This window comes from Lithobates pipiens, unplaced genomic scaffold, assembly GCF_037356315.1.
Source record: "Lithobates pipiens isolate NorthernLeopardFrog02 unplaced genomic scaffold, aLitPip1_a1.2 Scaffold_22, whole genome shotgun sequence".
In the NCBI taxonomy this organism is placed as follows: Eukaryota; Metazoa; Chordata; class Amphibia; order Anura; family Ranidae; genus Lithobates; species Lithobates pipiens.
In genome coordinates this window covers 92,640,336-92,653,346 of record NW_027507784.1, presented here as the reverse complement: position 1 = coordinate 92,653,346, position 13,011 = coordinate 92,640,336, and the positions used below count along the sequence as shown (strand labels likewise).

General features: G+C 39.7%; 1 protein-coding gene across 2 annotated transcripts in view; it reads right to left on the bottom strand.

Moving 5' to 3' along the window:
• LRP2 (LDL receptor related protein 2) overlaps positions 1 to 13,011 on the bottom strand; it is a 348,324-nt gene that overhangs the window by 53,636 nt on the left and 281,677 nt on the right. For both annotated transcript variants that reach the window (XM_077447895.1, XM_077447894.1), the window contains exons 54-56: positions 6,269 to 6,446; positions 4,393 to 4,589; positions 2,287 to 2,532 (exon numbers count right to left, since the gene is read on the bottom strand). In XM_077447895.1, the coding sequence (XP_077304021.1) occupies positions 2,287 to 2,532; positions 4,393 to 4,589; positions 6,269 to 6,446 (621 nt within the window). The remainder of the gene's footprint in view (positions 1 to 2,286; positions 2,533 to 4,392; positions 4,590 to 6,268; positions 6,447 to 13,011) is intronic.

Genomic DNA, 13,011 nt, shown 5'->3' with positions numbered 1-13,011 from the left:
GCAAAAATATGAATGCAATCCATACACTGAGGGGAGAACCTCTGGGGGAATGTAGGATGGAAAAAGACCGGGGGGTCCTAGTAGATGACAGGCTCAGCAATGGCATGCGATGCCAAGCTGCTGCTAACAAAGCAAACAGAATATTGGCATGCATTAAAAAGGGGATCAATTCCAGAGATAAAATGCAAAACATAAAGTCTGAAAGAGACTCTCAGCAAAAGCATGCCACAGAGGCTAGACATGCGCAATTTGTTTTCGTTCCGAATTCGTTTTTAGATGAAATGCGACAAAATTGTTAATCTGGAAATATTCAACAAAAACCCGTCTAACAAAAATCCAAAATTCTAAAATTTGAAAGAACTAAAAATCTGAAATGTGAAAATCCGAAATTAGAACATTTTTAAAATTCGACAATTCAAAAATGTTGAAAATTCGAAGTTCAAAAATTTTGAAAATTTGAAATTCAAAAATTTTGAAAATTTGAAATTCTAAAATGTAAAGAATTTGAAAATCCGAAATTCGAAAATCAAAAAATGTAAAAAATAACAACGAAAATCCGAAAATTTGAAAACCCGAAAATCCAAATAATTAACTAACTAATAATAACTATTACAAACTATTACATTTTAGGTATTGAAATTTCCGTTAAAATTTGGCTCTTATTGAACACGAATTTATCTGAAATTACGAATTATCCAAAATAACGAAAGCTGCATTAAATGATTGGAATGTAACATATTGATAATAAATCATTATTATTTTTATTTATTATTATTAATTTGTTACGTTCCATTTGTTTACATGTGGCATTCACTATTTCGGATATTTTGTAACTTCAGATAAATTTGTATTCTTTATGTTATTTAAAAATTTGAAAGGAAATTCCAATACCTATAATTTAATAGTTAGTTATTATTAGCTAGTTAGTTATTATTTTGGATTTTCTTATTTTTGGATTTTCATTCTTTCACATTTTAGAATTTTCATTCTTATTTTCGGATTTTTGTTCTTATTTTAGAATTTTTTTTAATTTTTGGAGATCCACTTTTTTAGCTTTTCGAATAATGTATTTTTACGAATTTATTTGATATAATGAATTTCAATAATAACGAATGACTCAAAAAAAAACACATGAAACGAAAACACACACATTTTTCCGCAGTGCACAAATAGAGGCATTTTGTATGGCAACTAAATAACTAAGATTCAGCCTTAACTAGGGACTACAGAAATTGAAAGACTTTTATTTCCACAAAATTTTTGTAAAAATCTGGAAATTATGGTAAAATGGAACTGTTTTGACGAAATGCATTAAAGTGAAAAGGGAAAGAAAAATTAGGGTGTTTTTTTTTTTTTGTTATAGGTGTAATTGGCTTTAAATGGTGCCTAAGAATGACCAAAGCTACCTTCACCTGTTCTTGTGCTAAAAAGTAGACCTTCACTGAAAGAAAGCACAAATATAGGGAACACTAAATTAAAAATAAACGAAACTACTCTAAAGATGCCCAGAAATAACCCATGCCCTCCAAATATGAAAATTACAAATATAGTATTTTCAGCAAATTTTGCCAACACCAAAACTTTGCAACACAACCTGTTTTACCAAAATTACTCCTCCGATCTATAGTCAGAAATTATGAATTACTGGAGAAGTAGACACATAAATCCTAAAATAAAAAAAGCACCATTCCCATGCCCCAGTATGTTCCTATCAGGTGCTGGTTCAGCTAGTAAGGCTCATCAAGTCTGATAATAGGTCCACAGCAAAATGGTGCATCTCCACACTCCCTTAATGTGAATTAAAGTCATTGCCACCCATGAGAGAACAACCCTCTAACATGTTTCACCCAATTGAGAGCAGTAGGGTGAAATGTGTTAGCAGGGTGTTCTCCCATGGGTGGAAACCAGGTTGAAGCCATTTGATATACTTGAGTGGGATGCACATTAACAGGTGCAGGGACACACCATTTTGCATTGGACAAAGTTAAAATCGAACATGTTCACAAACTGCATGGGTGCAGACAACTACCAAAACAAATACATATTTGTGTGTAAATACCAACTGGGCACAAAGTGAAATGTGGGAGATGTGGTCATATGACTATATTATACAGTTACTTCTCTTGCATTACCGATCAGATTATTTTAGGATGGGTCAACTTTGACTTTCTACATATAAAATGAAAGATCAGGTCACAAAAACCCAATTCAGAGCCAAGCCAGGCATCCTGATCTTTTTTTGTATGGCCACCCTAAACATATTAGGGCCTTCAGGTTTTTGCTTACTGCATTCCTCGATAGGTTCATCAGAATGATCCCCACAGTCATCGTCGACATCACATTTCCAGCTCTGAGGTATGCAGCGTCCGTTTTTACACTTAAACTGCCCTGGATTGCAGGTTCGGGTCGTACAGTGAGAGCTGTCCTCATCTGAGTTGTCTCCACAGTCATCCTCACCATCACACTGCCAGGCCTCGGGGATGCAGTGCTTATTAGCGCATTGCCACTGATGATCTTCACACTGGTGATTAGCTGTAGGAAGCATAGTAAACAAATTAAACTGCTATAGATAAGCAAAAACATCATTGCTAAAGCCATGTATCCAATGACCATTAAAGAAAAAGGGCAATAGGAGCCACTACATTCTAACATATCATTACTTTTCCTGAACACAGTTTACATTTCCCTTACTCTTCAACTGCTTCATCACTTCAGCACACAACTGCAGAAGACAGAATTCTACCCAACTGATCATGCAATATAATTCTCAGCTATTTGATGGCAGCTCACACCATGTGTCATCTTCTGAACATCTTCTATTCGACTGAAGCTGAGCGTAGTCTCTGCATGTAATTAATTAAAGTTCTGGAAAGGAAGGGATTCTTTCTGGCACATACTATATGTATGACTGTCTGTGGACTTATTTTCCTTAATTTATTAATTATTTGTAGCTCTCACCCCCAAAGGAGCTGCTGGTTATTTTTGGGCTTACCGTTACCTTCTGTTCTCCTTGTGGCACGTCTAGGGGATGTCCCGTGGTAAATAGCCCAGTAACTTGAGACTGACAACAGATCCACTTGAATGGATTTTATTTGCAAAACTCAGTCAATTGAACAGTCTTTCAACTTGGTATCAGAGGGTTGGAAAGGAAGTTCAGGTACTCAGTGTCAAAGTCAAAAATGTTGAAGAACTTGATTACTTTGACTGTATCCAGAGAATAGCCATTCGCAGCTGGATGGTCACTCAGGTTGGACAGTCCTTCTCTCACAAGGCCTAGCAGCCAACAAGGTGCTTAATCAGGAACAAGTCTCTGCTACAGACATTGTTGTAGAACGTACAAAATAATGTCTCTGCCACAGACGTTGTTGTAGAACATGTAGGGAAACTAAACTTGAAACACTTGTAGGATACCTGGATCTTTCAGCCTGCTTGGCGATATCCACAAGACCGGATTCTCTCGGTTACTTCAGCCCTTACAGGCTCTTGTTAAGAAAATCAACCTGTACGTGGTGTTCTTCTAAAGAGTCCTCCCCTGAAATGCTTGAAGTACTCTGGGTCTCTCCCAAACCGGAGAATGCACCCAACCACCTCAGAATCCTCCTTTAGTTTCCTTGCCTCGGGCTAGCCAGCCCCGAGATATTAAAGTCGGGTGGATCCGCACCCCAGGCCACAGCCTTCCTGGGGGCTGGTCAGGAGGACCAGGACCATGAAGTCAGCACATCATACTGGACCAGACCCCCAGCCACGTGATCCACATCTTAAATACCCTCTCCCAGAGGGCACAGCGAGAGGGCCTCTCCCACTGACCTGGCTCAGAAAGAGAGTAACTTAAGCACCTAACCAGACCATAGTTCCATGCCTGCCACAAGAAACAGTGCCCCCTGTGGAAGTGCTGAACATCTCACAGTCCAGTCAGACTGATGCAGAGGTCCAATTTAGACAAATAAACCCAAACCAAACTGCAGTTTAGGCAAAGTTTAACTTTGAAAAGTGCATAGCGCGTGCTCTTAAGGAGCTGCCACTACATATTTAAAAATAATTTGAGCTTAAAATGGAACTACACTCAAAGCTGTGATAGCAGTCTTGACAGATAAGCAGAAATAGTTACCTCTACTGAAAAAAATATTGTTCCTTCCAGTGGTAGTCATACTGTATGTGTGCAAGTCCTAGTACTTGGTCCCATGATCTTTGCTGAAAAGGAGGATCAGCTAATCCAAACCTGATTCCTCCCCTTCAGCAGAGGTAACTTCTCCAAGTGTTTAGGCCTTCACAACATGCAACAAGTATTTGAGCCCCTATATAACTTTCCCATCCCAAAAGGACTGTTAAACTGCTTCAATGGCAAAACCATACTGAATAAGAGGGCAAAAAAACAACTTTTACTTTACATACCACAAAGTATTGGATCTTCATCAGAATTATCTGGGCAATCTTGTTGAGTGTTACACAAGAAGTGAGTGCTTGTACAGTTTCCATCATTGCACTGGAATTGTCCTATGGGGCAGTACCGATGAGGACAAGAAGACGGCTCATCTGAGCCATCCCGGCAATCTCGCTGACCATCACATTTCCACCAAATAGGGATACATCTGGAAAGTAAAATTACAATGTGACTTTCTTTGTATATCTCAACTGGCAGATGTGAATTACAAAAAAAATCTAAATCATAAAATAGAGAAAATACTATATAGATTTTTACCTATCTCTGCACAGCTTTAGGTATACAGTAATACACACAGTTCTCTCAATTAAAATGTCAGTGCCTGAAACACCACAGTTTGGAAGTTCAAAACTAAAACTCATCCATCCTTACAAATATTATAATAAAGAAAGTTTCCACTGATTGATGAAAAGTGAGTTTTTTTTTCAGATAGGTCAAGCCGGGAAAGGGTGACTACACCCAGGAGAAAAATAAAATCTCTGCATAGCTGAAAGACATTTATATTCATAGGAGAAAACACAAATGTTTTTATGTTGTGCAAGATTATAGCAGGGACATATTTTGTGACTTTTTTAGGCACCACTAAACATGGGACTGTGGGTTTGATTTACTAAAACTGAAGAGTACAAAATCTGGTGCAGCTCTGCATAGAAACCAATCAGCTTCCAGGTTTTATTCACAAAGCTTAATTAAACAAGCTGATGTTAGACGTTGATTGGATACAATGCACAACTGCAGCAAATTTTGCACTCTCCAGTTTTAGTAAACCAACCGCTGTGTGTTTTGTGAATGGCCTGGAGGAGAGAGAGCAAAGACATGGCCACGTAGCTGGGATCTACGAGACCTACGGCCAGTGGGTGGTGGGCAGCCCGCTCATTAGCGGTGCCGCCCCCCCCCCCCCCCCCCCCCCCACAGCAGGGGCCTGTGAGTAAAAAACAAATGCCTGATGCTGAGGACTCACTTGCTGCAATCCCCAGGGGTTGCAGCCAAGTTAATTTGCTGCCCCGCCTCAAAAAAATGGATCACCAGCCTCCACTGCCTACAGCAATTCAATCAGACCTGGATGTACAATGGGAGTTGTGCTAATCCCAACATCTAAACAAGATGATTTGCAGAACATAGAAGACAGCCTGCATGGCAAGGGGTTCCTTTTGAGGCACAGGAATGTTTTTTAAGACCAAGTTCGATTACCAATACTCTTTCGCAAGTACTCACGGATACCAATTAGAGATAGCTATTTTTAGCGTCATGTGACAGTATAATTATAAAGAACTGTAACTGTAAGCCCTTGTACACACGGTCGGACATTCTGCCAACCAAATCTGTTGGATTTTGTCCGACGGATTTTGTCCAATGGATTGTGTCCGAAACTATTGCATACACACGGTCGGACCAAGTTGTCGGAAAATCCGATCGTTCAGAACGTGATGACGTTATTTCGTTACGACGGGACTACGTTCACGCTAGTAGCCAATAGCTTTGGTGTAGGAATTTGATCTGAGCATGCGTGGCACTTTGTCCGATTGGAATTCTCTACACATGATCGGAGTATGTCCTGTCGGACCAGTTTGCCGGAAAATATTTCCAACAAGTTGGAAAATTGGATCCGACGGAAACAGTCCGATGCATACTACACACAGTCGGATTATTGACCAAAACGGTCCGATAGGACACATTCCGTTGGAATCTCCGACCGTGTGTACAACGGCTTAGGGTTCACATATATACAGTCTGATTTTGACAGGGGGATTTTAGGTCCTGAAAAACACACAGAAGAAACTTTATACTCTCGATTCAGCATGACCAATAATTAACACGTTAACCTACCGTTCACTGTCAGCACACAGGAACTGAGTACTGGAACATGATGGGAGACAGCGTACTACGTTTCCGAATTGCATTGCCACAAAATTGTCTGGGCATTCACAGGTGTATCCCTGTCCTCCTTCTTTTATTAGACACAGATGAGAACAGCCACCATTGTTTCTGCCACATGGATTATTCACTAAAAGAAAAGACCATTTAATTTCACTGTAAACATTTAATATTTTAAAAGACATGCAAAACTCCAACATATGAGAATATGAGACTAATGACTAAAGATGAAATTACTTTTAGGGTTTATGCAAAAAAACAACTTTTTGTTTTTTCAGAATCATAATAAGTTCTGTCCTGAGTCCTAGAGTCCTGAGACTTCTTAGCTTTAGGTGTGTCAAAGCTATTATTCCTAGATCCACATTTTACCTGGTATTCAAACCTCCTTATTAGTCTCTGCTGTGCACAGGACTCTTTCTGTGACTATCTATCTGTGACTCGTCTGATGATCGGGGGGGGGGGGGGTCTCTCTCTCTCTCTGTTGTGAGAACCTGCTGCTGGGTAAAAAGGCTAAATGACAACAGACCACTAAAAATGTGCATGTGCTGAGTGTTTTGGGGAACCCATTAAGTGGTATCTAGTCCACCAGGAACTGACCTGAGTTTAGTTGATTATTTACACGAACAGATGTTTTGCTTGTTTGATGCTATGGGCTTGCTGTCCAAAGCCCTCCTGCATTGAAACTGTATTTGTTTGCTGCCTTGCTGAATAATAGTGCAGGGCAAACCTGCTTTGTCTGTTCTTGGGTGTCCCTGTCTCATTTATAGTTAACCGCCTTCACTACCTGTTGAGCCTGTCCCCTCACAATATATATATATATATATATATATATATATATATATATATATATATATATATATATATATATTTTATACCACGTGAACCAGTCATTATGCCCACAGAAAATTAACAGGTTCTCTTTATAGTCCATCTTCTCTGCTACCTATCGTTATCTTCACTTTGCTCCCCTCCCCTTCTGCATGGCAGACTGGAGTCATGTGAAATACCCAATACTTCTGGGTATGGGAGAGCATGTGGCTTTGTGTTAGCTTTAAACACTAAACGCCTACATAGAGTTATCTAATTATTGACTTGTGTATAAAATGCAGCTTGAGCTATTGAGCTCCATAATCAACAAGCTTTTTTTTTTCAACAAAGGAGATAAGGAGACCCTGGAAAAGTAAAAAAAGAACTGAGAGTTCTACCAAATTGCTACAAATAAAAAATCTAAATATTAAAAGGCAAAGTCCCGATTATAACAAACTAAGAATATATAAAGTACAGTATACATCTCCTTGCATAGCTCTCCATTCTCTGCATACTATACATAGCTCTCCATTCTCTCTTTTTTTTTTCTCTCTGTATTTTCACACTCTCCTCTGTCACAATCTTTGTGCTCTCCCCCAGAACACTGTCTATTACTTACCTGTAGAGGAGTGTAGCAGCATACAGTGAAGGAAAAAGGTATTTGAACCCCTAGATTTTGTACATTTGCCCACTAACAAAGAAATGATCAGTCTATAATTTTAATGGTAGGTTTATTTTAACAATGAGAGACAGAATAACAAAAATATCCAGAAAAAAAAAACATTTCAAAAAAAGTTATAAATTGATTTGCATTTTAATGAGTTGAAATAAGTATTTGATCCCCTATCGATCAGCAAGATTTCTGGCTCCCAGGTGTCTTCTTTTTTTTTTTTTTTATCTTTATTTATATTTTTTCCATCAATATACAAAAATAATAAGAAACACATTATTCCCGTTTACAAACATTTCTTAATACTTTCTTAATTTATACATACTCCCTCTAAACCTTAAATACCCTTGTATCTTCCCCCGCCCCCTCCCTTCCCACCCTCCTACCCTTCCTTGCAAGTATCTCGAGGGGTTCCTGATTAAATCTTCTTTTTCTAACAGGTGTTGCTTATCCTTAATGCTATTGTGTTATTTCCTCCACGTATCTCCATGATTTTTAAAATTTTTCCCAGGGTTCCCATTTCCCAACACCACCCTCTTTTACTGTTAATTCCTCTCCCCCTTCCTTAGCACATTCCATGTGTTGTATTTCATTTACTCGGAAGATCCAATCCTGTATTTTAGGGCTCTCCTTCTCTCGCCATTTTTTCGGAATTAAGCCTTTTGTGGTGTCAAGCAGTATGGGGATCACCGTGGATCTATATTGTTTTATTGGTTCGTTCGTCTGTCCCATGGAATAAAACAATCCATGGGTCTTCTCTTACTTCTTTTTTTGTTACAACTTTTATTATGTCAATAATCCTCCTCCAATATTCTTTAATAATGGGACAGTCCCACCAAATGTGGCCCATGTTCCCAATTTTCTTACATCCCCGCCAACAATCCGAGGGTTGTTTGGCTCCAAACCTGCTCAGTTTATCAGGGGTGGCATACCACCTTGCTATGCAAATTCGTCTCTATCAATTTATTATCCCCCACCGCACAGTGAACTAATTTAAATATTTTCTTTCTAATTTGAGTGCTACAATGTGACCCCAACTCGTTTTCCCATTTTTTGATAAACGCCGGGTCCTCCAGTTCGTCCCCCTCTGAGAGTATTTTATATATTCAGCCTATGTTATTTTTTGATTTTACTCTCTGACAAAGCCGTTCAAAGGGCCTTAGTTCTTCTTCACCTCGTACTGGTTGGGGAAGCTTTGCGACGAACTGACGTAACTGGAGGAACCGCCAAGCATCAATCCTCATAAATTCAGTATCCTCCCTTAGTGCTTGAAAAGTGACTAGTTTACCCTTGACTAATATAACTTTTAATTGTGCATTATTTTTTATTATCCAATTCCCCCCTATTTCTTGTTTTCCAGGTAAAAAGTAATCATTTTCTTTAAAAAAAATCAAAGGTGAATTGTAACCCCATTTATTTTGTGTATGGATTCGGTCCCAGGTTTTAAGTGCATATCGTGTTATTTCATGTGTGTTAGGGCCTATTGTCCTATGTTGTGGAGGGTCCCATATTATTCTCCCTAATTGTGCTTGACAAATTGCATTCTCTAGACTAACCCATCTCTTATCATTTACATCTTTCGCCCACTCCACCACCCGTGAGAGAACCACTGCATTATAATATCTTTTCAAGTCCGGAACCGCCAACCCCCCTTGTTTTTTCCCCCTCCTTAACACCGCAAACGCAATTCTCGGCTTTTTATATTGCCATATATACTTAGAGATTAACTTTCTTAATATTTCAAAGAAGGCCGAAGGGAGTGAAATGGGCAACATTTGGAACTTATATATGATCTTCGGGACCAAAATCATTTTAACCACGTTTATCCGTCCTAACCACGAGAGAGGGCTGGTTAAGATTTTTTTTATTTCTCTCTTTATTTCATCTAATAATGGAATGGAATTATTCATATATATTTTCCTAATAGTATCTGAGAGGAGAATTCCCAAGTATTTAATCTCCTTACGCCAGGGGAAGTGAAATTCTGCTCGAAGTCTCGCCTCTTCCTGGTTGCTGATATTGATGTTTAACGCTTCGGACTTGCCAAGGTTTATCTTCAAATTTGATATTTTACCAAATTTTTCCAGTGTCCTTAGCAAGTTCGGAAGCGTTATCCTAGGGTTAGTGATGAAAAAAAGCACATCATCCGCGTATGCTGCGAGTTTGTGCTCGTCCTCTCCCACCCTAATCCCCTTTATATCTGGATTGTTTCGGATCGAGGCCAGTAACGGTTCGAGAGATAGCGCAAACAGAAGGGGTGATAATGGGCACCCCTGTCTGGTGCCATTTCCCATTTGAAGCTGTGCAGATGTTTCTCCATTGACCTTTACCGCAGCCTTCGGACTGTTGTAAAGTACTTTAATCCATTGGATCATCCTCGGGCCCATACCCATCACTTCTAAAGTTTCTAACATGAGTCCCCAGTCTACCCTGTCGAAAGCTTTTTCAGCGTCCATTGACAGGAATAGACCTGGGGACCCATTGTTTTTTAGGACCTGGAGAAGGAGCAATGCCCTCACCCCATTATCCCTACCTTCTCTCTCGGGTATGAATCCGACTTGGTCCGGATGTACCAGTTCTGTCATTTTTTCCTTTAGTCTAGACGCCAAAACTTTGGCGTATAGCTTTATGTCTGTATTCAATAAGGCTATCGGCCTATAATTAGAGCAGAGCAAATGGTCTTTGCCCTCCTTCGGGATCAACGTTATTGCAGCTCGCAGGGCTTCTCCTCCCATTTCGTATTTTGTACCTAATCCATTTATATATTTACAAAATTGAGGGACCAAGATTTCCTTATATTTTTTATAGTAAGAGATCGTAAACCCGTCTGGGCCCGGACTTTTACCTAATGCCGTTTCTTTTAGTGCATTATGGATTTCCTCTTCTGTAATGGGTCTATCCATATTCTGCCTATCACAATGTAGTAATCGTGGTAGTTTAGCTTTATACAAAAATTCTTAAATTTTTTCCTTTTTCCCTTTACCTTGTTCCCCTTTCTGACCTACATTGTACAGGGCTTCATAATATTGCTTAAATACTTCCGCAATTTCCCTAGTTGGACAATCTTCCCCTTCTTATCCTGAATTTTTTCAATAAAATTAATCTCTCTCTTTCTTTTCACCTGTCTCGCTAAATATTTACCTATTTTATTTTCCCCATAGTATCTCTCTCTAGTTCTCCCCTCTAGTACCCTTCTTGTTTCCCGATCATACATATCTTTAAGTTCCTCTCTCTTGTTGATCAATTGATGAAAGAGTTCCTGTTGTCGGCCCTTTTGTTTTTTATGTTCCTGCTCCAGTCTATGGACCTCCTTTATCAATTTCTTCCTTTTCTCTATTCTTTCCTTTTTTTTTCCTGCCTCAATGGAGATGAGGATACCTCTAACAAAGGCTTTATGTCCCTCCCATAGGGAGGCACCTGTCACCTCACCAGTGTCATTCGTCGAGAAATAAAATTCTATTTCTTTCTGTATTGTTTCTGCGGTTTTATTATCTTGTAAAAGGTTCTCATTTATCCACCAGGTAAACGGATGTCTATGTATTCCAGGTATCCTCATCTTCATTGTCACCGGGGAGTGATCTGACAAGGATACTATTCCTATCCCTGTTTCCAACACGGTCTCCAACAGTCTATGGTCAACCATTATGTAATCCAACCTAGAGTGCGTCCCGTGCGCCGGGGAGAAAAAAGTGTAATCTTTTATCTTTTCATGTTGTATCCTCCAGGCATCTGTCAGTTGATTTTGTCTTAATCAGAGTTTGATTGTTTTCAAGCTCTTCCCACTCATCCCCTTTGCACGAGACGTACTATCAAGAGGTGGATCCATACAAAAATTAAGATCACCCGCCAATATTACATCCCCTGTTTTGAAATCTGCTAGTCTCCTCAGGATTTGTTTCAAATATCTTACAGGATTTTTATTTGGACTGTATATATTAGCTAGAGTAAAGATCCTATCCCCAAGTTTTCCTTTCAGGAACAAATATCTGCCCTCTGGATCGGTCAACCTATCGGTCACCTTGAACTTTGTACATTTCTCAAACCCAATCGCCACTCTTTTGGCCCTCCTTATTGGTGAGTCCCCGTAAAACCAATTTGGGAAGTTATCGGAATACAGTTTAACGTTTGTGTCTTGAGTTAAGTGGGTCTCTTGCAGAAACACCACTTCCGCTTTATATTGCTGTAATTCCTTTAAGAGTTTATCGATACTACCCGAGGAGATGCTTTGTCTACACCTTTAAATCTTACAACTCATTTGAACCCCCTTTTCTTTTCTTTTTTTCCCCCTTCCCCTCCACTGCAAGGAATATCTTTTCCTCCCTCCTACCTCCCCCCCATCCCTCTCCATTCCTCCGGCCCATTCCTGGCCTTTGCTTTGCATGGTGAGATCAACTCCTTCTGCAAGCACTATCTTCCAGGGTATGACCCTGATTGCAACGCCCCAGGTGTCTTCTATACAGATAACAAGTTGAGATTAGGAGCGTCCTCTTAAAGAAAGTGCTCCTAATCTGAGATGGTTACCTGTATAAAAGACCTCTGTCTACAGAAGCAATCATTCAATCAGATTCCAATCTCTCCACCATGGCCAAGACCAAAGAGCTGTCCAAGAATGTCAGGGACTTGTGTAGACTTACACAAGGCTGGAATGGGCTACAAGACCATAGCCAATCAGCTTGGTGAGAGGATGACAACAGTTGGTGTGATTACAAATGGAAGAAACACAAAATAATTGTCAATCTCCCTCGATCTGGGGCTCCATGCAAGAGCTCACCTCATGGAGTTACAATGACCATGAAAACAGTGAGGAATCAGCCCAGAACTTTACGGGAAGAATTTTGTCAATGATCTCAAGGCAGCTGGGACCACAGTCACCAAGAAAACAATTGGTAACAAACTATGCCATGAAGGACTGAAATCCTGCAAGGTCCCCCTGCTCAAGAAAGCACATGTACAGGCCCATCTGAAGTTTGCTAATGAACATCTGAATCTTTCAGCGGAGAACTGGGTGAAAGTGTTGTGGTCAAATGATAACAAAATCAATCTCTTTGGCATTAACTCAACTCACTGTGTTTGGAGGAGGAGTAATGCTGCCTATGTCCCAGAGAACCCCATCCCCACCGTCAAACATGGAGGTGGAAATATTATGTTTTTCTGCTAAGGGGACAGGAAAACTTCACCTCATCAAAGGGACGATGGACAGGGCCATGTACCATCAAAT